This window comes from Corapipo altera, unplaced genomic scaffold (assembly GCF_003945725.1).
Source record: "Corapipo altera isolate COAL_440 unplaced genomic scaffold, ASM394572v1 316, whole genome shotgun sequence".
Lineage (NCBI taxonomy): Eukaryota > Metazoa > Chordata > Aves > Passeriformes > Pipridae > Corapipo > Corapipo altera.
This window is the reverse complement of record NW_020884974.1, coordinates 599,185-623,137: the sequence shown is the minus strand read 5'-3', so window position 1 is coordinate 623,137 and position 23,953 is coordinate 599,185. Positions and strand designations below refer to the sequence as shown.

At 48.4% G+C, this 23,953-nt stretch overlaps 2 protein-coding genes and 1 long non-coding RNA gene across 8 annotated transcripts in view; 1 reads left to right on the top strand and 2 right to left on the bottom strand.

Moving 5' to 3' along the window:
- The first annotated feature begins 757 nt into the window (after positions 1-757).
- NCF2 (neutrophil cytosolic factor 2) lies at positions 758-9,839 on the top strand. Its single transcript, XM_027665306.1, has 15 exons — positions 758-1,061; positions 1,461-1,543; positions 1,845-1,953; positions 2,141-2,275; positions 2,594-2,701; positions 3,418-3,477; positions 4,316-4,359; positions 4,577-4,718; positions 5,007-5,069; positions 5,428-5,506; positions 7,038-7,081; positions 7,576-7,727; positions 7,805-7,916; positions 8,146-8,308; positions 9,600-9,839. The coding sequence occupies exons 1-15, from the start codon at positions 888-890 to the stop codon at positions 9,695-9,697; spliced, it is 1,566 nt and encodes a 521-aa protein (XP_027521107.1). The 5' UTR covers positions 758-887; the 3' UTR covers positions 9,698-9,839.
- Positions 7,097-7,888, bottom strand: LOC113957655. The gene is made up of 3 exons (XR_003531248.1): positions 7,802-7,888; positions 7,593-7,701; positions 7,097-7,288 (listed from the first exon to the last, which is right to left on the bottom strand). It is a non-coding gene; the product is annotated as an uncharacterized LOC113957655 (long non-coding RNA).
- A 1,014-nt stretch (positions 9,840-10,853) lies between the features above and the next one.
- Positions 10,854-23,953, bottom strand: part of SMG7 (SMG7, nonsense mediated mRNA decay factor) — a 50,676-nt gene continuing 37,576 nt past the window's right edge. For 3 of the 6 annotated variants that reach the window (XM_027665300.1, XM_027665301.1, XM_027665302.1), the window contains 9 exons: positions 22,631-22,775; positions 21,034-21,425; positions 19,937-20,302; positions 18,275-18,424; positions 15,814-15,894; positions 15,102-15,261; positions 13,759-13,929; positions 13,495-13,646; positions 10,854-12,988 (listed from right to left, as the gene is read on the bottom strand). In XM_027665300.1, the coding sequence (XP_027521101.1) occupies positions 12,875-12,988; positions 13,495-13,646; positions 13,759-13,929; positions 15,102-15,261; positions 15,814-15,894; positions 18,275-18,424; positions 19,937-20,302; positions 21,034-21,425; positions 22,631-22,775 (1,731 nt within the window). In that variant the 3' untranslated portion in view covers positions 10,854-12,874. The remainder of the gene's footprint in view (positions 12,989-13,494; positions 13,647-13,758; positions 13,930-15,101; positions 15,262-15,813; positions 15,895-18,274; positions 18,425-19,936; positions 20,303-21,033; positions 21,426-22,630; positions 22,776-23,953) is intronic. The other 3 variants (XM_027665303.1, XM_027665304.1, XM_027665305.1) reach the window with 3 other exon arrangements.

The window sequence follows — 23,953 nt, the reverse complement described above, 5'->3', positions numbered from 1 at the left end:
TTGCCAACATATTTTAAGCTCTTACAAAATACACATCACACCTCATTGCGAGTAGATGTGGCAGCAGCAAAGTACTTCCAGAAATACAAGCCACGTGTGGAGCACTCAGCTCCAAACCTCTGAGTCAGCAGCAGGTCAGAGTCCTGCCATCCCTGCCGGCCACATGCTCTGTGTGTCCCTGTGCTCCCAGCAGCACTCCAGAGCCAGGTTATGCTCCATTGGCCATAAAATACCTGGACAGAAGTTATGTTGGGCTGACCAGGAGTTCCCACTGCTGTCAGGACACAGCACAGCACGGCCCTGACACAAGAAACCCCATCCGTGGGCAGCTCCGTGTCCCCCCGCTAGTAGAATTCCACACTGAGGCAACGCGGTGTGTGTGGGGGGGAGAGGACCAAAGTTTTCCCAGGTGGTGCCTTAGGTGTGCTTCACCTTTCCAGCTGGGCAGGCAGCCTGCCAGCAGTTGCCTGGGGGAACCATTTAGCAACGCCCTCCATGAAGGACCGCGCTGCAGAGGGCTCCAGGGGCTCAGCTGAGAACTGCCCTGCGGCTTTGCAATCCAAAATCTGACCTGATGAACCACCTCGCTGACAAAATCTATGGCTTTTCATGGAAAAGCCAGAGAAGCCAAATCCGGGGAGATGAGGACCAGGGGTGCACCTCACGAAAAGTCCACTGGATCAGGGGCAGCCTCTGCCCCACTTCCCCATCCCGGGGCTGTGATGCAGTGAAGCCACTTCCTGCCAGGTTTGCGACACGGGCAGGGGGAAGGCAGAAGTACAGGCAGAAGGGAGACAGAGAAGCTGAGCAGCGTCACGAGGAAGAACGAGGAGAGGGACGAGACCCACGATACAGCCAGGGGTCCCACACCCTGCTCCCATCACGCCATGTCCCTGGTGGAGACGATCCGGCTGTGGCAAGAAGGGGTGTGTGCAGCAGACAGGAAGGAGTGGAGTGCTGCCCTGGAGGCCTTCACAGCCGTCCAGAACCCCCCTGCCAAAATCTGCTTTAACATCGGCTGCATCCACCTTGTCCTGGGGAGGCTGGCGGAGGCGGAGGAGGTAAAGTACAGCCCAAAGCGCTGCTAATCCTTCTCACTTGTTGGACCTGCCAGACACATGGACGCTGTGGGGAAGGGAGGAATTGAGGGTCATGGCCTAAGGGAAGGATTTGGAGACTTCTAAATCTGTGAGGAAGGGAGACAGCCCTGGGCTGTTCCTGCTGAACCTGTTTTCCCCGTGAATCAGAGGAGAGGCAGCAGCGGCAGCTCGCTGCTCAAAAAAACCCAGGAGCCTGACACGGGCTCCCCCACCCAATGCCCAGCACTGCAGGGAGACAACCCACAGAGGCCAGCCTAGGCCACTCAGCTAAAGCAGGGCAGGTACAACTGCTCTATGCCCCCAGTTTTCTAAAGGTGTCCCCTTTTACCCCCTTTTTGCCCCACTCCTACTCCCGTGCAGGCATTCACCCGGAGCATTGGCTGTGACAAGCACCTGGCAGTGGCTTATTTCCAGCGGGGGACCGTGTTTTACCGGAGGCAGAAGTGAGTGGAAGGGTTTAAAATTTAACTTTTGCTGCTTGTGGAGACAGTTGCCTTCAGCTCAGGATGGCCTGAGGCAGATTGGTACCTCAAGGGCCAAACTGGAACCCCTTGAGGTCAAACAGGCTCCTGTTCTTCAGCACTGCAGTCCTGGGATTAACACCAGCCTTGGATCATCTCTCCTTCCTTCCCTGGGGTGTCTGAAAGGAGAGAGCCAACTGAACTCCCACAAGTTTAGGCATAGGCTTGGAGGCAGGCAGGTTGCCACCACAACCTGGTGACACCCTTGTCCTCTCCTCCACAGCAATGAAAAGGCCATTGAAGATTTCAAAGAGGCGCTGGCCCAGCTGCGAGGCAACCAGCTCATTGACTACAAGATCCTGGGGCTGCGCTACAGGCTCTTTGCTTGTGAGGTGAGTTTTGATCCCAAAAGTCTGTTCTCCAGCACAAGAAATCTAAGAAGACAGCCAGGCTTTCTTTGTGCTTTGCAAAAAACAAGCAAGCTGGTGCAATGCCACCGCCCTGCTTGTCCTCTCCTGTGCTGCCCTCCTGGTCTGGCTGCTCCCATAGCTCGTTTCCTTGCCCCCATCCCTCCGGCAGATTCTCTGCAACATCGCGCTGGTGTTCGCCACGGTGGAGAACTGGGGGAAGGCTGAGGAGCACCTGACTCTGGCCATGAGCTTGAAGAGTGAGCCCCAGCACAACAAGATTGACAGGGCAATGGAAGCCATCCTGGTAGGGAGGAGCAGGTCTTACAGCTGTGTTCTCTCCCAGCAGCCCCTCAGGCAGGAAAATCCCAGTCACCTTTTAGCAGGAGAAAAGCACAGTGGGAATGGGCATCACAGTGAGACACGAGTCCATGGGAAAAGCTTTGGGTCACTGGGAAGGCAGACATAGGAAGATTGGGTTCAGTGGACCATGTCAGGGCTGGGGTCAGGCTGTCACAGAGTGGTTTGACTTTATGGAGCGAGACCCAAACCCCAGAGGCAAAAGGGGACATTCAGCAGTCCCTGCTCTCACTGCCAAAGGCTCCATGTCTCCCTTGTGCTACAGAAGCAGAAGCTCTGTGAGCTGGTAGCCATTCCTGTGGGGAAGCTGTTCAGGCCAAATGAAAAGCAAGTGGCTCAGCTGGAGAAGAAGGACTATCTGGGGAAGGCAATGGTAAGAAAGAAATATATTTATCTAGACCAAGCCTGTAGGCTGAGGAGAGCTGCTGTCTGCTCTCTCACCACCCCTCTGAGCTGCCATCTGCTGCCTGGTGGGCAGCCAGAAATATGGAGCTGGTCCGTGCCTCTGGGATCCCCCCAGGCATGGAGAGAGGGATGGCACACATGGGGAACAGGGACTCTGCAAGAACAGAGGAGCTAAAAGCATGTTCCTGCAGAGCATGGCCTACTTCCATTCTGTCTCCTTAGTGAGACACGAGGGACAGCCAACAATGAGCTGGAAAGAACCCACTGGAACTTTGGCTCAAGCCACGATATTTTCAGGGGTGGGGGAAAGAAGCTATTTTGCATCTGACACCCACAAACAACCTCCAGTTCTTCCCCTGCTCTGTTTGAGATGGGCTTTTCATCTCAGATAAGCAAGCAAGCTTTTCTCCTGTGAGTGTGCAAAACCCAGTCACTGGGATATCACCCTTGGGCTCAGGTCTCAAAGCACAGTGTCAGCGAGGCTGAGTGGAGAACTTACCTCACTGAGTGGAGCTTTGCTGCCAGAAGCACTCAGCCTGTAGTCCAAGATGCTTAGCCTAAAATCACAGTCCCTCTCGAGGCTGAAGCATCCTGAAGAGCTTGGCTTGGCCGACAACAAAGGAAGGGGGTGGACATCAGAGGTCTACAAGCACCAAGTCGCTATTTGTCTGTCTTTGGCTCTAGGTGGTGGCATCTGTGGTGGACAAGGACGATTTCTCAGGATTTGCTCCCCTTCAGCCACAGGTAAGGCTATGAATCAGTGAACAGTCCAGGAGGATGTGGGGGTGGATGTCACCCCGCAGCCTCCAAGGGCTCTGGCCTGTGGTGGGGAGCAAACAGCACCATCAGCAACCACCATGAACTCTCTGCCACTGCCACAGGGAGGAGGCAGGCGCTGCCTCCACAGATCAGCTGCTGCCTCCATCATCAGGAAGCTCACCCACCTCCATGGCTGAGGTTAACTGGTTCCCTGAATGGGGAAGTGGTGGCCTGGTGGCACATCCTCTGCCCCCACCATCGCTGTGGGATGACAGCTTTCAGCAGGGAGCAGTCTCTGAGCCTCCACGAAGGATTCATTAGGGATCCTCTGCCTAAGCTTGAGTGGGCAGTTCTGCTCTCCCTTTCCATCCTCCTCCCTGTTCCCAAAGCCCTTCTCATTTCCCGTGCCATTCTCCAGATGGTGTAGCAGCATCTTCCCATCTCTAAAGGTGTCTGAGAATTTTTACAGGAGCTTTTTGAGAGAACATGGGGAAGCACAGCCACTGCTGCACCGTTGTGCAAGATAAACGGCGCCCTTCTCAATGCAGTCAGGGGTTGACATCTCAACCCTCTGTGAGCTGAAACTACAATCATGAGTTGGAAAGAGGATTGTGCCTCTGAAAACCAACTGCAGGTGGGAGAATTTGAAAACAACTCCTTAGAAGGAACAAAGCCAGTGATATTCCTCACAGCACTTAAGGCACCAGCACAGGGAGGAAGGTGTTGGGGTGATGGCATGGTAGAAGGCTGCAGAATATTCCTGCAAAGCAATCAAAATCTGCCAGATTACTGCTGATTTTCCTTTTCTTCTTCCTGTTGGCAGACCTCTGGTCCTCCACCCAGGCCCAAAACCCCAGAAATCCTCAGGTAAGTTGGATGAAGGATGGTCGATGCTGTTTAACCCACGCAGCCAGGCACAACCCCATCCTGCACCATCATGGCTGAGCATCCAGCTGGCACCTGAAATTCAAGGGGGATGAGGAATGGATGGTAGAAACAAGGAGGCAGAAGTCTGGATTATCCCTACAGAGGAAAATAACAGCATTGCCAGCATTCCTGACCCGTCCACTGCTCCCACACCCAGGGCCCTCCAAGGGCAGCCACACCGTGTCATGTACGAGTTCATCCCTGAGACTGCTGAGGAGCTGCAGGTCCTGCCAGGAAACATTGTCTTTGTCCTGAAGAAAGAGAAGGACAACTGGGCTACAGTGATGTTCAATGGAAAGGTACCAGGGGTGTGCTGGCAGCAGGGCAGGCAGTGGGGTGGATGTGGTGAGGTTCTGCAGAGGCAAAGCCTTGCCCAGAGCAACTAAATGGGTTTCTGATTTAGGTCCCTTATGCCTTCCCTGGCTTAGGCCACAGGGCTCAGTGAAACCCATCCAACCGGCAGAAACTAAAATTCAAGCCCCAGGAACTCTCCTGGATGCAGGGGAGGGTGAGGATACGATTGGTTGTGTCCTCCAGCGGTGAGTTGCTCGGCAGTCACCACTCATTCATTTCTCCTTCCCCTGCAGAAAGGGATCGTCCCCTGCAACTTCCTCGAGCCTGTGGAGCTCCAGAACAAGCTGTATATCCAGGTGAGGAGGCCCAGGAGGAGACGCTGTCCTGGAAGGGCAGATCCCCACACATTCACCCACCACCCACCTCCCAGTAGGATCCATATCTGCGATTCTCTCCCCCTCACGATGGTGGGTTTGGTTCTTCTGGCTCATGGTCACCTTAACTTGAGCTCAGAGATCTGCAAAATCGTGTTGGTGGCACCCTGGGTAGCAGTTGGCAATGCTGGAGAGTTAAAGGGTAGCGAAGTCACCCCACCACAGTTCAAGACCCCAAACAGACTTTGGGAAAACAGCTGGTTGGAGAGGGGGCTGCACAAGGCAGCAGCACCCCAGGAGGAGTGGGATTGACAGCACTACCTTCTTTCCACTGGCACAGGAAGAAACCTTTGTGGAGGACGAGATGCCTGAGTCACCCACCTCCACAGTGCCAGAGAAGCCACGGCGGCCGGTGCCAGGTCAGAGGGGGGGAGCTGAAGGGATGGAGGACCTCAGCAGCAGGTTTGAGGTGGTTTCCTCTGTGCCATGTCCTGACCCTTTGAGACCAAGGCTAAGGCTCATCTCCATCTTGCGCCCAGCCCCATTTGCAGTCAAGGATTAGGACACGTTAGAGCAGGAGGCAAAGACAGCAACTGCAGTGCTGAGGATGGAGTAAAATAGTGCCCGTGAATATCTGAGAAAAGCAAGTCCCTCTGTGCTCTTAATTAGCACAGTGACTAATGAGAAGAAGGGCCTGGGGGTAAGAATGGGGCAAGAAAGCAGCTGGAATAGAAGGTTCCTTACAGGCATCTCCTTCAAGCAGGGCACCCACGATGGTTTTCTTGCTGCCCTGAGCAGGGCTGGGCTTGAAGGAGCTCTGGTTGCCCTGGGAAGGGGATTCCTGGGCAATATGACCCAGCTGTCCCACATTCCAGGCCTGGGGCAGAGATGGCGGCACCAGGGTCACCACATTGCCCCCAGCACAGTTGGTTCAGCATGCTGGGAAGCTGAATGTCACTGCTGCAGTCTGAAATGGCTGTTCAGAGCCAAGAGCTGAGAGGATGCACTGCGAATTGCCCTCTCTTGAAAAATCACACAGTGTCACAGGTCTGTGGCTGAGCTGTGAGCTCCACACTGCTGCAGGAAAAACCCTTTTGGAGTAGAAAATACCACTGTGCAGAGACTGTACCACCCAGGTGTTAACCTGGTGCAGTTCAGTCTGGCCAACCTGCCAAAAAACCCAGGAATATGTGAAGAACCAATTGCCAGCCCCATGTTTTGAGGTAGGCCTGAGCCAGTTGGTCATGGAAAAAGGTGGATCAAAGGATGACTATCGACAGGACAGGGCTTGTGTCCCAAGCAGAGCAGCCTCATAGGCTGTCCAGGGGTAAAGTTGACACAGAAGGTGGCTGTGGCTCATAAAGCTAAGAACAAAAAGCTCATAGATCCAACAACCCCAAAGACCACCTTTAGGCCATCAAAAGCCATCTCAGATGAATTAGTGGGACCACATTCAACAGCATAGCTGTCTCTTCCCGTAAGGAAGAGTCATGTCACAGCACTGCCAAAATGTAGACCAGATCCTCGTGAAGAGGCTTCAACAAACCTGCATGAAAGCACCCTGCCTGGAGGTCTAAACTTAGCTTTACAGCCCCAGTGAAGGACAGGGACTGCCTTCAGTTTTCACAGTGGATCTAGGGAAATTTTAAGAGAAAAGACACTAAAACCAGCAGCTCGCGTTTATCTTTTAAAAATCCACCCAGGAAAGACATCCCACCCCTAAAGCTCCCATCCCTGCAAGAGGGAAGGCACAGAGCCCAAACCTCTGCTCAGTGGTTTTATCTAGATCTTACAGATGAAGCCCACTGTGGCAGATGCAGATCCCTTCAAGGGACCACTGCTGGCCCCAGGGTTGGTTGGTGTTGCTGCAGATCTGGCCACGTATTTAGGCACAGAGCAGCAACACTTATCCCATTCCACCTGCTGAGCCACCTCTTTCCTCCTCCACAGACCACATTCCTGATACTGTGATGCAGCCAAGAGACACAGCAAAGGTAACATCCTGTGAATGCAGACCCCAAGGTCCTGTTGGTACCACAAACTTGCATTTACCAGACAACTAGAGCTGCTTTTTGGGACTCTCAGTTAACCTGGTGCAGTTGCAACATCTTAGTTGACCTGAGGCACTTGAGAAGGGAGAAATAGGAGTTTGGCTGGAATGCACACACTCCTGGGCAGGGTCAGCGCATCAGAAGGTCGTGCTGGGGAGAGAGATGGGAAAACAAAACATTCCCAACTCAAAAAAAAGAATGAGGAGGTTGGAGGGTGGACAGACAGAGCTTGAATTTGGTCACCCCAAAGCCACAATTCGGTGCCAAGTGTCTCATCTGTTACTGGGCTCTCTCCAGGAGCTGCCAAACAGCCAACGTCCAGTCATAGCTTGGGTGGCACAATCTGACCAACCATGGCAACCACAGTTTCAACATCCCAGTCCCTCTCCCTCCCCTTGCCAAGCCACACAAGGTGACAACTCCTTTATTGCCCGCAGGAGGCCGAACCACCCACCTCCAGCCCCTTCGTCCTCAAGGTGCATTACAAGTACACGGTTGCCCTGAGGGCAGAGCCAGGCCTCTCCTACACCGAGCTCCTGGACCTGGTTTGCAAGAAGCTGGAGCTGCAGCCCAAGCACACGGAGCTGAGGTGAGGCCCTGCCCGTCACAGGGAGCCAGAGCTGTGTTCCCAGGGCTCCCACCCTCACCCACATCCCTGCACACCAGGTACAAGCCTGCGGAGAGCAAAGAGCTGGTGACTCTGACTGCAAAGAACCTGGATGCAGCTTGGAGCCAGAGCAAGGGCAACTGCCTCACAGTCTGGTGCGACCTCACGGAGGTCAGTGACACCTACAGGTGGCAGCCACCTTTTCTTCCCCCTCCTGCCTTTGCTTTCCTTGCCACGAGTGCAGGCTTGTGGCTTCCAGAGCAAGCCAGCGCCCTCCTGAAAGGCAGAGGAGCAAAGAGGGGGTGAGGAGGAGAAGCAAAGCTTGTCTCTCTTGTTCTAGTACAAAGAAAAAGGAGAAACCAAAGGGTGTGTGTCCTTACCAGCTTGTTCCCTGCCCTAGGGAGAGGGGTTTTTACCAGACAGCAAACCAGAGGAGTCTCCACAGGAGGCAACGCCGGAGGAGATGGGACCAACCCAAGTTGTAGCACAGTACAACTATGAAGCCACCCAACCTGAAGACCTGGAGTTTCAGGCAGGAGATGTGATCCTGGTTTTATCCAAAGGTAATCGTGCTCCTCCTGTGACAGGGCAGGGGAGGGACCTGTCACCTCTGCTGAGAGCAAGACCAGTGTGGCAGCAGCAGAGCACCCCCAGCTCTAGTGGAGCTTCCCATCCACGCACCTGTGTCACGCACACTTCCAACACATTTTCATCACAGTCCTGTTTCTGCCACCCCCTTCCCCAAGCATTTAAGACAGGAGTTCCACCTGAGCTCTGTTTTTAAGCTTACTGTTCACAGTGGATTTTTCCAAGGAGATGCCTCATTTTGGCTGCAGCTCTTGCTCCCATTCCTCTCGCATGGCACCTTTTCCTGTCTGCTTTTCTTTTTAAGGGTACAATCTTCCATTAGCCTGAATCCCGTTAAATATTAGTCTTTAGTGCTTCTATGAGAATTGAGGCTTAAACAGAGACAATCTCAGCAAGATCTAGTACGTATGTTTGAGCTGGATCCTTTCAAGCCTGTGCAGAACACACAGCAGAGGGGACAAAGCCACTGCTTCAGCAAAAACTGCTGGTAAGCCCCTATCAGCTGAAGAATTATATACACAGGGCATGTTTCCCTCCTTAATGGGGCCTCTGAGTGAAATCAAGACATCAGGAATAAGTTTTGAAGGCAAAAAAATTGTGATACCTTGCTAGCTGTAGCTCTGTCAGTAATTGTGGCAGGCTTTGGCAGCAGTACACAAGTAATAACAGTCCCCCCTCTATGATTTTACAGGTTAGTATTTGCACCATACAGCACTGATGACTCCCCCAGTCCCAAAATCCTACTCTCTCCTTCACTGCTGAGCTAAATATTTCCCATTGAAAGGTAGTTCTCATCTCATTTGGTTCCCCCACAGCAAGATTTTCAGAGCTCTCAGGTTTTACTCAAACCAAGGGTAGCAGAGGCTTTGGGGGTTTGTTTTGGTGTTTTTATGTGAACTTGTAAAACAGGTGGAAATACAATTTAGTTATATTTTGAAGAGGACAGCCCAAGTTATCAGATCCTTGCTCTCCACACTCACCTTGTTTCCACTCGAGGCAGTTTCCAAGGCCCTTGGTCCATGTTTTGATCTGATTTCCCACCTCCATTTGGCATTCCTTCTTACCTTGTAGCTTTGCTCTCTTCCTAGCTCCTTCTCATCCCCTTCCCTCCACATTCCCCTCTCTACCAGGCTCTAGCATGGCTCAAAGGCTTATCAGCAGAAGCACCTTACAATGGTCATCTCAGGCCTGTCTGGAGCACATGGAGGTGATTATGTTCCTCTGCATCCCTGGGGTGACAAAAACCGTGTCAATTTTCTCTTCCAGTGAATGAAGACTGGTTAGAAGGCCAGTGCAACGGGAAGACTGGCATCTTCCCATCCGCGTTCGTTCAGCAGCCTAACACTGAAGAACCAGAGAAGTGACTTCAGAAGAGCTTAAAGTCATGGAAAAAAATTCAACTGTTGCCATTAAGAAGTTTCCATATTAATCCCTGCATCTGAAAATGAACTTCATTATGAAGTTATATTATTGCTACTTGTATTAAAAGCTTTATATTTTCTTTTACCTTTTGTGTTGTTTTCTAAAACAGGTACTTGTTAAGAAGTTGCTAATTGTCTTCCTGTTAGGAATTCCTAAATCCTGTGCTTGCCAAGCCCCTTGGACTTGCCCTGTCCCACCTGCCCTATCCTTAACAAAGCTTTTACACAGACATGCCAGGAGCTGGGAAAACCCACAAGAGGGCGGTGCCACCCGCAGTTACAGCCCGTCAGCAGATCCAAAAAGGGAAGTGACATTCAGGAAGCTACAGACCAGGAAAGGCTGAACAGCATTTGCTTCCTTAAAACATTACTGCCAACCCCAGGAGCTTAGGAGGCACCACACAGCCTCACCCTACTCCAACTCACAATTCAAATTCGCAGGGACTTTACAACCCCCACCAATAAAAGTGGACACTTTTTTCACCATTGTTTCTTAAAACTTTTTCTGATCAGTCAGAAGAGACCATAACTTAGAAACACACTGCCTGCAATCTCAGAGCTTTGCTCCAAAGCAAAGGCAGCAGTTTCTCCACTTTAGATTCCATCACACAGGTCCTGGACAACCCCACTGAGCCAATAACCTAAATATCATATTTATTTCTGAAGAGCTGCCTGGATACAACAAACACCTGTCATTTCAAACCAAGAACATCTCTGGCATTTTCTGTGACACATTTGGAAGTATGAAAACAGCCAACATCCTGATCTGCAGGCAGGTCAATGGCAGAAGGATCTGTGCCCTACCAGGTTCAGTCTGCAACTGAAGAGGAGCTTTGCAAGCTACTCCCATCCCAGATTTTTGGTTTGGTATGTAAAACACGCTACACGGGCAGCACAAAACCACAATCCAATTATGTGCACCAAGCCCAAGCCAGAATCACTGTGATTTATTTAGTTCTCTTTCAAATATGAGGGGAAAAAAAAAAAAGAAAAAAAAAATCAACTTCAAACCTTCTTCTGGCTCCTCCAGAAAAATAATGTGCTTTTAAAGGCCTGCAGCCAAGTCACATGGGAAATAAATGCTACACACAGACCTGGATGGAGAGAACATGGTTTAATTAAAGGCAAAGCTGATTTCAGCAGCTGCAGTTCTTGCACAGACAGACAAAAAACACAAAAGAAAGCTTACGACACAAACCAGTTTGTGTTGGGGGCCCCTCGCCTCGCTCCCCCAGGTGCTGGAGGGCGGGAGGGCAGTCGGAGCATTCCCGAGGCCGGACGCTCATGCACAAGTGGAACGGTGCGGCTGGACCGGGCACTGCCGGGAGTGAGATGGAGAACCTGGTTAGCTCGTCTGGGGTGCAAGAGTCAGTGACGGATCAAACACTGGAATGTCGCAGCTGCCGGGGTGCACAGCTCGGACACACACCGGGAGAGCCGGAGGGAAGCACACAGGGGTGGGCTGTATTACCACCGGGTGGGAACTTCACTTTTTGGACTTGTTAAAGGAAACACAGCTTCGAAATGCAACACAGAACAGTGATGTTGCTAAGGTGGAGCTCGTGGGGGAGCTGCTCCTACCCCCGAGGGGTATTGGGTCTCCTCCGCCTTCCCTTTTCGTGTTCTCTGGAGCTGCGCAGACTCCAGTCTCACTTCAGCTCCTGCATGTGCTTTGCTCTGCATCTGAATTCCAGCCCAGAGATCCTGAATCATCACACAAACCCCTACTGTTAAACACAGCAAATGGACATTGAGATTGTTTCCGTAACTTCCCTGGGAAACCTAACAAAAACTCTGTCCTTTAACGAAGCTTCCAGTCTTCCTTCCCCCTAATAAATAGCAAATAAAACGTTTTTCCTTTTCCCTTCTGCACCTTTTCAGCTATGAACAGCACTATGCCGTTTCCATGTGTGGTTCACACACGTGTGTCCATGGGTGCCTTGGATTTGTTTCTGGAACTGAAAGCTTGGGGCTGCAGCTGGGGCAGGGGGGGACGGGTTTCTGCAGAGCTGACCTGTGCCTTTGCTGGGGGTGTGGACGCTCCACACTGTCCAGGCTGACTGTCGGATTTACCCAGCCCTGCTGGACCCCTGATTATTTTCTGCGAGATGTTGCACGTGGTAATGAAACTACAAGCGTTCAGCGAAGATGGGAGGATGGAGAGAAAAAAACAAAACCAAAAAAACAAAACAAAACCGAAAACAAAAAAAGAAAACCATTGAAAGCTTTCTACCTACCTATTAAAATGAGTCAGGCCGTGAATGCACAGACTAGCCTGCCCTTTGTGGGGCTAGCCACTATGCTACAGTAAAATGTACAGGAATCACACATTAATTTAAAACCCCATAGCAGTTAACTTGCTTGTTCAGCAGAGTGCTGCGATGCCCCACATCACCCATTATAGCTCAAACACCTACTGAGAGGAGGGCATTTCATGCTGGAGTCTCTAACCCACCTGTGGGCTGGCCAAAGCCTCTGGGTGAAGCAGTGCCAAGTGCCAGACTCTCCTTCATGAAACTCCTTCGCTAGCCCAGGAGATAGAGCCCCACCTCGCCACCAACCACCTCTGACCAGAGCAGCAACTGGGGCTTTCATTGCTACACACTGACTATGAAGCACATCTGTGTACGGAAGAATTCAGTGTGATCTTACTACTGAGATAGTAATAAAGATGTTTAGGAGTAATTTCAACTACATTCTCAGTCAGCAAAGCAATCATTAATGGATTCCTATTGTATCTCCCCAAAGAGGGGATAAGGATTGAGAAGTTCTCATTGGCTTCTCCCATCTGCCCTTCGTTCTCAGCTTTTACTTCCCATGTGGCTGGGGACATGCACGATGGAGAAGGTGAGAGGCGGTGATATCGGGTTACTGAGTGAGCCAAACAGCAGTTCCTCTCTCCCTCCAAAGGGCCTGGGGATGGGAGAGTTCCTGATGTTGTTTGCTTGCACTGCAGACGTTTTGTGCACACTCAGTGGGTCGGTGGAGCACTTACGCCCTCCTGACAGCAAGGAACAGAAGAGAGGGCTGCCACCTGCACAGGACTGTGTGGGCCAGTCCCGCAGACCCAACATGCCATGGTTTATGGAGCCGTCGTTTGCAAGGGTTGCCTCCTCTGTCTCAATGCGGCGGGTTCATGGCGCCTTGTCCACGTTGCTGCTTCTGCTTCTGCTGCATCAACAGCTGCTCCAGGGCCGAGGGGCCAGGGTGCATCATGGAACTGGACCAGATGGACTAAAAACAAAGAGCCAACACTAGCACCTCCTGCATTAGATAGCCCCCTTCTGACAGATGGGAAAGCAGAGACAGAGTCCTACATTCTCCTTCTTTGTCACTCATACCTGGCTTATCATGAAAGTTATCCAGGTTTCAAAGAAGGCCTTCTAAAAAGAGGCTCCCTGGAAGAACCTTCAGCTCCTACAGAATCCTTATTACCATAAAAATTCATCCCACGCTAACTATTACTAATTTTATACTAGTCAAAGTTAATCTTATAATTCCTTCCAGTTCTGCCAGCCTGGGCTTGATCCACAAAACACTCAAAACCAGCAGGAACTGGAAAACTGTGATGTCTTCCAGCACTGGCGACACCTCCCCCACTGCCTGCGTAAGCAAATCTACAGGAAAAACCTTCGGCTTCTGACACTGAACTCTGACACTTGCAACAGCCTAATGCCCATCACTGGATCCTCAGGCCCCACAGACCCATTCCTGAGCAGAGTTTCCCGAGCCAAACCTACCTTCAGGCTCTCCATGAGCACAGCTGAGGAGTCCTCCATGGCAGGAGGGCCTTGGGCTGCCCAGGTGCCACTGGGAGCACTGGACTGGTGCCAGCTGCTCTCCGAAGAGGACGATGTTGCTGGGAGATAGTCCAGACCAAACCCCCCCATTGCTAAAATGGGAGAAATACAAGTTCAGAGGGACATGGCAAAACCACTGCAAAGCAAACACCATCAGCTGCTGGTGTCTGATGGCTCTGCAGGAGCCTGGAACCCAGCACTTGCCTGGCTTATCTGTTTTCCAGCGGTCTGCGACTCTCCGGTCTCTGTTGTCTGGAGTCCCAATGGGTCCGAAGTTGGAGAAGGGAACAGAATTGTGGTTATGGGTAGGAGGGGAGCTTGGCAAGCTGCTGGGGTTGGAGGAGTGAGGAGACTGGCTGGCTGGTGTCGAATGATCTGGTGATTACAAGGCGAGAGGAAAACAGTCAGCAGAGACAGCAGGAGCCTCCCAATTTTGAATTTCTTAGTGCTGCTGCAAATTTTGCCATCATCCACTTTGCTCCAATGCTGAAGGGCAGTTTTTATTCCCTCCATTACACGAGTGTAATGCAAATTCTGAAGTTCTGAGTGGAAAATTTACAAGAACACAAAACCCAGGAAGCCTCATGAGAGCTGGCCCAATAAAAAAAAAATCAGATTAGACCTTGAGGAGTTCACAAGTTTACAACTCAAACTCCCAAGTCTGAGAATGTTTTACACTTCTGTGAGTCTTAAAAAGACCAGAACCCAAAACTGAGCAAAGGAGGAGAGTGAGCATGAAGCCTGTCTGCAGGCAGAGCAGAATGAATGAAGAGGTGAAGGGAGAGAAAGCTGAAGCCATGTGAGCCAAAAACCTGTTAGAATAAAAACACTATGCAGCTCCCTCCATTTCACCCACAGTGGCTTTTCCTGGTTGGTTGCAAAAGTTTCAGTGCAATCAAACATCTCATCCAGTGCAGGTGTTATCTAAAATCTACTCATTTCTTAGATTCAACTAATTCCTCCTCTCATACTCTTCTGGATTTTTAGTAAGAATAAAATCATAATAAAAAAGTTATGGTTTATGCCTTTAAGATAATTAATAATGAAGAAACTGGTGTGCTTTGTAGGCTGCTTAACAGTAAAAAAAAAAAACCCTAACAAAATCCACAACTGTCTTATTTTTCTCCGTACTCTTCAGTCATACAGTTTTGTCCCTTTTAAATCTCTATATTATGAAATCCAGTTCTTCCTGCTTTTTCCAGAAAAAGCAACACTGAAAGTATATGGATGTCTGAGTTAAAGCCCTACTCCCAAAGGGCTGTCAGGAAACCAAGTTAAAGAGATTTCAGGATTTAACACCTCCTACAACATTTATCCTGCTCAATTACTTAAATTAAAATCCAGGTTCTTCTATGATATTAATTAGAGAATCCCCTTACATATCTGGGAATATATAAAGAAAAACAGAAACCTTCAGAGACCTTGTCAAGCAGGTTTGGGGTTTTGTTGCTTTTTTTAAATTTCCAGTTACATATAACTTGCAGTCGGTTTAGAATTAACTCAAATCCTCTTAAATCACTAGACAAGAAATACCACACCAGTATTACCTGAGCTGGCTGGAAGGGATGGAGACCATGGAGTCCCTTCAAAGAGAGAATAGAGTGAAGTCTCCTGGTGGGCAACCGAGGGGGTAACTTCTGTTTTTGTGCTGGTATTCATGTTTTTCCCATATACCTCATTGAACATGCTGTTGTTTGGATATCTTTCCTGAAAAAAACCCAAACAGAATGTTTAGGTGTTGAATTTATTTCAAACACTGAGAATGTATAAAGCAAACAATTCTAGATCAAAATATTTCCTAACTCCTTTTTCACTGCACAGCCTCATCTTCTCTATTTTATTTAATCCATCACATTAAATCCATCACACTGTGAACCAAGACTGATTTTTCCCGACTGGACTGAAAAGCCTTCACAAAATCTTTAAATTCCCAGTACTCAGAGACGTTGTATTGAGACCCTGCTCAATTCTCTGGACGAAAACAAGTCATTCTCTGCTCAGGAAATAAAAACTCTTGAGATGCACCTTTTCAGTCTATTCCGTGATTCTACTAAAAGCAAGGGGCTCATGAACTCAGCAAGATTCAACAGTACATCTGCACCATTACAGCTAATGAATTTGGGAAGACAACTGATAAAGGCAAAGATTAAGGTTGATACAGACTGAAATTAGGCCTCCATAAGGATTTCTTTCAGGTTTTCCACTAGTTTGACAGCAAGGTCAAACAGCAAATGGCAGCAGACTTTGACTCTCACTTACCTGATTAAGAGAAAAGCCACTAAGGGACAGGAAAGACGATGACTGAGACATCAATTCTGATGGTTTTTCCAGCAGGGACTTCTTCAGAAACCAAAAAGGGGAAGAGAGCAGTTAGTGATCAGTGTACTAAGCAGGAGCAAGGTGTGTTGTCAGAAACTGCCACAGTGGGTTTGGTCACATATAAAACCTCCCATGCACTTTGGCTCCAGCACCTTGGAGGACAGGGGAAGCAAACTACCAACTGCAGAGAGTCAGTAGTTTTTCTACTAACTGTAATTAATACCTAAAAATCAACAATCAAGACAGCTGAGGGTCTTGGGCAAACCCCACTGCCAGAACAGCTTTTCAAATCCGAAGTCTAATACTCTGCCTGATACATCTGGAGGGGAGATTCCTGCCAAAAATCCCTTATGGTTGTGTGAAAACTTGCACAAATAGGACAGGATTCTTCCCAGTGATCAGAGGACTCCTTCAGACGTGATCAGACCCTTGTACATGGCTACTGACAGAGTATTTTCCAGTTCTGAGAGCAGCCCTGCTGTTCAGACATTCTTAGACAGCGAGACCCGCCAAGTGCTGTGATTTTTTAATTAGGTTTAAGAGTCCAAGTGTCATTTAGCACTGTCTCATTTCCATTATGAATTACTGTAGAGAGGAAAAAAAAAAATGCAACCCAGGCGTTTAAAAGAGAGGTTCCAAAACTCCCCTGGGGTTCCATGTAAAGATATTATGGGCCATGACTTTTTCCATCATCTATGCCAGCCCCCCTCATACAGCTGTCATTTCCAGCATATTTCTCAGCTTTCTGTTTGGTTTTAACTATGATTAAGGAGTGAAAAACAATGTCTCTGAAACAAGTGTATTTAAGGAAGAAATGGAATCGGTTATCACTGACACAGAAACCAACGAAAACTTATCAAGCTTGGCTGGTGGACAATGAACATCTCCAAATTTAGGATCACCAAGCCATTGAATTAATAAAGCCATAAGTAAAACTGTGTGTGAACCAAATAAAGAGCTGTAGTCTCATTCCAAATAAAAGCCCTCTTGCACTTGCTCCAGCTCAGCATGTCAGATGTTTTTAAATTTATTATTCAAACCACAGAAACCTGACCTAGTGTCCCTCTGTCCTTAACACAGTCGCAATATCTGGAATATCTTTGCTTTTATCCTGTAAACTTAAGACAAACAGCCTCATTTTCTTGGCAAGTAGCTCCCAGATTGTTAAGATTTTAAACGTGACAACTCATTACTTTGAAAGCACGTTTTAAAAGGCAGACAAAATTCCCACTCTGCATATCCACACGGCTTGCACAGCAAAGGATTTCCTTCCATTTGTCAGCAGCCACGACAGTAGGAGCTTCAAAGGAAGCTGCTGATGAAGCAGTCATTAGTTTCCTAGCGAAGTTACCTAACGAGACAGAAATGAGTGTCTGTTTTGCTACTGGCTCCTTGGGATGGCAGGTAAAATAACTGAGGAATAGACTTAATCACAGATTTTGAGTCACTAGTAATTCTTTGCTACTGCCACTAATCTGAGTTAGTAGGATTTCATGAACATGCTTGTAGCCATACTGGAAAGGCACACTGCAATTTCAGAGGCAATTTATAAATTCAGCAGCTGTAAGACCCTCCAGCTAGTGAACTAGGAACGTTTTAACACAAAAATGTAGGAAAAAAAGCCTTTCAGTCTGTCAAAAATTACTGTATTTATATAAGAGTTACTGATTATTTAGCCCATTGCTTGCTATTTTCTTCCAAAGCTATCTTGTTTTGGAAGAAATCTCTTCTGTATTTAGTGGGACAGCATCCCCTGCCTCTATGGAATTATTATATGCAGATTATAATCACAGAATCATAGTATGGTTTGTGTTGGAAGGGACCTTAAAGCCCATCCCTGCCATGGGCAGGGACACCTTCCACTGTCCCAGGTTGCTCCAAGCCCTGTCCAACCTGGCCTTGGACACTCCCAGGGATGGGGCAGCCACAGCTTCTCTGGGCAACCTGTGCCAGGGCCTCAGCACCCCAATAGCCAAGAATTTCTTTCTAATATATCTCATCTAACCCTGCCCTCTGTCAGTTTGAAACCACTCCCCCTTGTCCTGTCACTACACCCTTGTTTTGGTGACTCCCCACAGTTCAACCTGTGCACACCCTTCCCCTTTATTACTAAGCCCATACAACTGCAAAAGAGTGAGTGCATTAAATGAAGCATCAGCATCTCTCCTGTGGATTGTACTTAAAAAAACCCCAGTTATTCTGATTTCTGAAGAAATCAGCAGGCCTGGATTTGGCCCAGGAGCCATATCATGGGCCTCCAGGAAAACTAGCTCAAGGTTGAGGCAGGGAATTGGATAGGAGGGATGGGGGAGAGAAAGGAATTTCACATTTCTTATCATTTCACAGAAGAAAGAGATGCCAGTTAAGAATGAGAAGCAGCAGTATTACATCAAATACATACAAAGAGGCTTCGTCCAGGAAGAGAGGCGAGAGGCCCCAGCAGAGCTGGGTAAAGATCAGGAGGATTAGAGAAAATCAGCTCTTCCTCCTCCTCCAAGGCAGCCAGACTCTTTAACAGGTCCGGAGGAAGCAGAGGGGAGCTCTTGGGGTCCTAGTGACAGAAATGAGCACAGTGAGACAACAGAAGGCAGAAGGAACAGCCAGAGACAGCAAGGGGAAGCTAAGCCAGAGCAGGAGACAGAACAGCAAGAGGAAGGCAGAAGGCAGCATGCAGAGAGTGAGGTGAGGGAGTGGCACTGCAGAAGTGTACTGAGGCACACAGAGAGAGAAGTCTGAGTAGAAAACACCCCCAGGCACGTGGCCTCACGTGCATGGGGAGCAGTGTCACGTCACCAAAGTGACAGGCAGCGAGTCCGAATTAGCGCAGCGTGTGCTTCCCACTGCATCCATGCCACACACTAAACCTGGGTCCACATTCAAGGACAAGGAACATGAAATCTTACAATTATTCTACAGCTGACCTGTGAGTAATTTAGGTTTCAAGTAAAATTATGTTTGCATCTTCTTTCCCCTATGAGTGGAGTTTAAATCCCATAAGACTTATTTCCACTGGTGACGGCTGCTACACCAGCATACAGCTGACCAGACCACTGGGCCAAAAAACCTGCCAAGTGCTGCTCAAACTGGACATCTTGGCTTTTGTGAGGGATGCTTAGAGCACAAACATCATGGGCACAGCTTCTCTCCACACTACACTATGCTGGCAAGATTTCCTTTTTAGGAACAAGAATAAGGCTTTGACTCTGTTTCCATCTAAAAACCACAACGTGGTATCAGAGTAGAGGTAGATTCCTGTATATTGTCTGGCTTTTCTCTTGGAAGGATGAGCCAAGTGATCCCAGCTGACCTTCTCCAAGTCCTGAGAGCATTTACAGAGGCACACCACGACAAAAGGTTTAAAGAGGCCTCTGTTTAGGTTTCCTTATAAACACCACCAGGAGCACTCACAGACAACTCCAATAATAAATAACAGAGACTACTGGTTTTAGAAACAGCAACATGAAGCACAACTGCATGAACAGAAGCAAAGTATTCCATTAGTGCAACTAACAGCTAAGGAAGTAATTCAGCTCTCAGTGGTGGGATTTTCAGGAAAAACAAACAAACAAAAAATCTAACACCACACTGCTGCTACCAGCCTCGATTTCCAGCCTCAATTGGACTGCTGCAGCCTCAGCTGTTCAATTCACTAGAGGGGTGTTAAGAGTTCATCTAAAGAGTAATAATTCAACTGCAATTATTTGTATGGCTTTTACGGTTTTCATCAGTTGCCAGACAAGAATTTTCCCCAAAACTAACAGTTGCCATGTTTCTAAACCTGTCAGACACAGTGCAGAGATCAATGTCACATCCACACTGAACAAGGCTTACACCTACTTGAAACCAGATCTTCAAGACACTGATCCCACACACAGCCAACTCAAATTGAAAATTCATCACTATTTTCTGGAACCCCATGTACCCCATGATACCCAGGTCTCTTCTAAATAAGCTCACATTGACCTACTTGGGGCCACTGGGCATTCCTGAAACAGGGAAAGCCCAGAGTTGTCAGGAATCCCAGAGCCTCATTGGTTTTCACCACTTGCAGCCTGGATCTTACCTCAAAGGTCATCCTGGAGACAGCATCCTGCTCTGAGCGGAAGACTCCTTGCCGCTTTCCCCTGCGGTCCATGTTCGACTGCTGGGCCACCACCCTGTTGTCAGCCATGCCATAGGAAGAGTCCCAGTAATATTCTGGCACCTTGACTTCTGAGGGGTTCTGGTTATATGGCTCCATTGGGAAAGGCTTCATTTTTTTCTCCAGAGGTTGCTGTTGCATCACAGGAGGCTGCAATGACTGTTCAAATAATTTGAGAGGGTCCTGGGCCTGCAGGTAATAGGGCTGCTTTACAGGCATGATCTTTCCCAGGGAGCCTTGGACTTGGGGGGGATTCCAGAGCTGCTTCGATGAGTCTGTCTGCGGATACTGAGGCAGAGACACAGGATTTCACCAGCAGGGAAGAACAATTAATGTTACCTGAATGCCTAACTCCATCCAAACTGTCAGCCTGGCTCATGTGTGACAGCAAATCAGAATGTTTGTGCAATGTCTGCATTATTCACCAAAATGCTCAGTCTTGACAGCATCTAATATTCTCTAGTCCAGCTTTAAACCAACAGCCAAGTACAATCCTTACTCCAATCCAGTACCTGATAAACTAAAACCTATAAAGTAAACCTTTATTGAGGTATGAGCTGCCCAGAACACCAGGAGGGTCTCACCATCGAGTCCAGACATGCTAGAAGGGAGATTTTTCTCCAGCACAAAGTAAGTATAAATCTAAGAGCTGTGAGGGAACTGGCAGTGCACCATTAGCCAAAAGAAGAGTATGGGTGAAAGTTCACACTCACACAAGAAAACTAGAAAGGCCTGGGACAGAAATACCTGATCAGAAATATCCCCTTCATTCCTTGCCTATAAACACACAGAAAAAGGGTGACAGAAAACACATTCCCATTCCAGTACGTACCGTCCTCTCAGCTCCAGCATCACACAGTCATACCCACCAAACTTCCGCTCCTTTTCAAATTCCCCCAGAAGTTCACAATCAAAAAATTCTTTAACCACAATTTTGAAAGGTAGTCCAGGAACACAAGTCTTGAAAGCTGTCATTTGTTTTTAAACAAAGCTTAGCACGTAGCACAGGTCAAGTTTACCTGCTGGAATCCGGAGTGGTGGGGTGGGCTCTTCCCCAGGCCCTGCACAGCTTTTGTAGGGGACTGTTGCTGCTGCTGCTGCTGGGCCAGAGCTTGGACCTGTAACTGGCTTGCGGACTGTGCTGTTGCCTGAGCTGGTAAAGATGAGAGGGGTTGCTGGGAAGGAGGTGGTGTTTGCTGAGGTCCCTGGGTCATTGGCCCTGGTCCAGAGGGCCGTTGCTGGCTGTAAGGAATGTGGGACTGTTTCCCACCTTGCACCTGGTTTCCTGCAGGTGAGTGAGCTGTGGGCTGGAGGAAGGTTCCTGGGACAGAAACGCCACCCGGGAAGGTGTACCCCGTGCTCATGGAGAAAGCCACAGGAGGGGGGACGACATATGTTGGAGGTGGAAATCCTGCAAGAGATGAAAATGCACCTTTAATTGCAATTTGGCAGAGCGGAGAGCTCCCTCCAGAAAACATTTAGTGGGGTTTTTCTTCCTGTGCTGTTCATTTAGACTATGAGGAAAGGAGGGACCAGTCTGCAGACATGCACTGTAATGTCCTTCCTCACCTTTGCATGTACATGGCTGTGATCACACAGGGATTCAGAGTTCTGGAGTTTTCTTGCAATATTCCAGGCACTGATAACAGTCAGCCAGGGAAGTGCCTCAGAGAATCATGTTTCCCCTCCTCCCTTGCCTCCATCTCCCAGCTCTTTCTTTTCCCCCCACTGCCTTTTTCTTCACCAGTCTGGGGTTTTTGATGCATTATCTCCAAAGTTCCCTCACCGTCAAACACATTTTCAGGGACTAAACTTCTGCAGGAATAAATAGAAGCAATCAATAAAACAAGTCTACTGCCTCTTCCCAGAGGATCACCAGTCTCTGGATTAATTTAGACAGAGACAGATGGTAAGCAAACAAATCCTCCTATCCGCAAGATCAATTCCTTCCCTGTAGTTCACACTGAAAAGCCAGGTTTGGAAGGCAAGCTTTAATTCTGTGTCTCACAAGCCAGACTTTATGCTGACTTTGGGACAGGGAAGATGTCCCTCTATCTTATATTGAGGAACTCCACACAACAGCTTGCAGGGAAGATGCAGCTTCCAGCTATTCCACAAGCAAACACGGACAACAAGGTATGACAGGAACACTCCACAACAAAATGGGAACATGAACTGCAGCAACAGCAGCAAATAAGATTACACAAATTACAGCTTGAAACATGAGCATCAGTACAAAAGAAACTGAGCTATAAAGAAAGCTGTGTAATTGATCTTTTGTAATGGAGTCCTGAGCACAGGGAATGATTCCTCCTGAGCAGAAGCCTTTGTCATGTTTTGACAGGAAAAGCCTTCTGTGAACTTTCTTGATCTCACATCCACTAACCAAGAAAGGACATGGCAGATTTCATGACAGACCTCGATTTTAAAGCATAAACAATCTTATTTATCTTGTTTCAATTCTCATATGCTCATTCCTTACTACTTGTTAAGATTCCCAACATAAAAATCCACATCATTAACAGAGCCCCTACCTTCAGAGGTTCTAACAACCACTATTGCAGGAATTTTCTTTGCAGTCAATAAATCACACTCCAAAAGAACAATGCAAATTACCTGGCCGGCTAGGAAGGGGAGGGAAGGCTCCTGGGTGATGAATGGGGATGAACTGGGAACTGCTGGCCTGACTTGGAGTCTGAGTTACAGGTGTTTTCCTGGCTTCGGACACCGGAGTCTTCCTCATCTCCGTTTGGGATTTCACCTGATGCAAAAGAAAGTATGAAGAAATTAGATCACTTTTCCTGTAATTACCCATATCATGTCAAGCCAAAAAATAAACTCTCAGATTGTCTGAGGGATCATCTTTTCCCTAAGTAACTGTGAGGGGTTTGGAACACAGGAACCCTCCTTACTGACCCCAGGCAGGTTACCCTGCGTGTCCTCAGGCACTCCTTGCCTCACAAAAGCACTCTAAGGGTATCTACTCAGAAGATGCAACAGGTTCTTTCTCTAGCAAGAGAACGGGACGCAGACATAATAATCCTCAAACCATCCGAAGAACCTACCATGCTGCTCACCTGCAGTGTTTAAAAACAAAAGTGCAGATGCTATTATGCTTCTCCTAGGGCACTGCTTCAGCCCAACTCATGCCACTTACCTGCAGCACCTTAAAAAACAAGCAAACACTGCCACGTTCTTCCTAGGGAATTCTCTCAGCCTAATGAAATTATTTTGACCCAGAGCATACAAAACAAACAGCAGAAGTGTTCAGTTCACTGTGTAACTGCTGGGTGTTCTGTTGAAAGAGCTGCACCAGTTAAAGGCAGAGAGAAGAATGTAATGTAATGTTTACCTGATTCTGAGTCTGCTGCAGTCTGGGTCTTCCTGGAGAGGAAGACAGAGGGGAAGACTACTTTCCCTTTCTGTTCAGCTCAGCAGAACTGCCTGGAATGCAAGATGGAGCAGGCAGGAAAAAGACAGCAAGCAAGGAACCCGGGCAATACAGAAAGGGCCCAGGAACAGACCTGACACCAAGCCTCAAAGGTGAGTGAAAAAAAGGGCTGTATCAGGGGCCAAATTAAAAAAATCCAAACCAAACAAACCAAAACTGTAGGGTTTATTTCAACATTTAGTGCTACTGAGTGGAGAGGAGTTACGGGGTATTTTTTTTCTGCCAAAATACAATAGTAAAAGGGTAGATGCATTCAAATGTTTTCTTAAATTCTTTTTCAAATTGAATCTCCCCCTTTAGAAATTGCAGGAGTGCAGTGTTCTTTCTCTGCTTGTAAAACTCGGAGGTCTGGGTGAATTTTTTATCTCCCACTAGAAAAAGTCCAGAGGGAACTCTATGTCAAGGTTCTGGCTGATGCTAAACACCACAAACAATGCAGCCCTTGCTCGTGCCACATTCTGACACCTTCACTGTCCATCACATTCTGT